Here is an 878-nt window from a genome sequence, read left to right as displayed (position 1 = left end):
ACCTGAGGTGACATTAACTGAAGTACCAATTATAGAGATCATGAGCTTCTTTATATTCCCTGCGTCGTGCGATATAGTCACAGGCAGTGCAAATAGCCAGAATAAACTCTTGTCTCTGCAATATTAAATGAGGACTTGGAGTGAGATGTTTCCTCCAGTTAAAGTACTTGCGATATGCATCTTCATCCTTGTCCAGCTGAAGCAGATATTCGGCTAGTGACTTTGGATCTGGGAAGTCATCGACATGAATGAAGGACTCGGCAGGAACAAAGTTCTCATAGTTTCTTCTCAGAGGACCCAACACCACAGGGACGGTACCTGCCGCGAGTGGCCCATTTAACTTCTCAGTGATGTAGTCTTTGTGGATGGAGTTCTCAAAGGCAAGGTAAAATTTGCAACTAGCCATGGTTGGATAGTAGTCGTCGTAACCCAGAAACCTTGAATAAGCCTTTCCGAACAAAGTCACTTGGATGTATTTGCTGAATTCCCTGTAAAAAACGTTCCTTGTGTCAACACCAGTTGATGGATCCTTGTTACTTACAATCCAACACACCAGTTTGTCCTTTTTGGGAATTACAAAATCCTCATTAGGTTTTTTCCTGGTGATCAAGCGCATCCGTACAGGAATATCAGCATCCTGTCTGTAGCTGAGAGTGAGATTGAACAGGTTTTCCAGACCTGGGATCCTTTTGGTGTTGGTTGGTGATTCCAAATGCAACCAAATCCACCTTTGGAACGGAGGACGAGGAGATGGAGGAAGGTTGGACAGATCAGTGATGGCTCTATGATAAACAATGACATTATCTGCACTGTTGTAGAGAGCTCTATCATCCGTCAGTTGACAATTATCAATATTGTAAAACTTTTTGCAGTCACTG

At 43.1% G+C, this 878-nt stretch overlaps 1 protein-coding gene across 1 annotated transcript; it reads right to left on the bottom strand.

The window, feature by feature from the left end:
* Positions 1 to 8: 8 nt before the first annotated feature.
* LOC107682550 (alpha-(1,3)-fucosyltransferase 9-like) lies at positions 9 to 874 on the bottom strand (the record flags this gene model as incomplete). The annotated part of the gene is made up of 1 exon (XM_016478752.1): positions 9 to 874. A coding segment is annotated over one exon (861 nt), but the record flags the coding sequence as incomplete, so codon positions are not given.
* Between the last annotated feature and the right edge of the window lie 4 nt (positions 875 to 878).

Source organism: Sinocyclocheilus anshuiensis, unplaced genomic scaffold (assembly GCF_001515605.1).
Source record: "Sinocyclocheilus anshuiensis isolate Anshui unplaced genomic scaffold, SAMN03320099.WGS_v1.1 C32333250, whole genome shotgun sequence".
NCBI classification, from domain to species: Eukaryota; Metazoa; Chordata; class Actinopteri; order Cypriniformes; family Cyprinidae; genus Sinocyclocheilus; species Sinocyclocheilus anshuiensis.
Note: the sequence above shows the minus strand (reverse complement) of the source record. Positions and strands in the feature narration are given on the sequence as shown.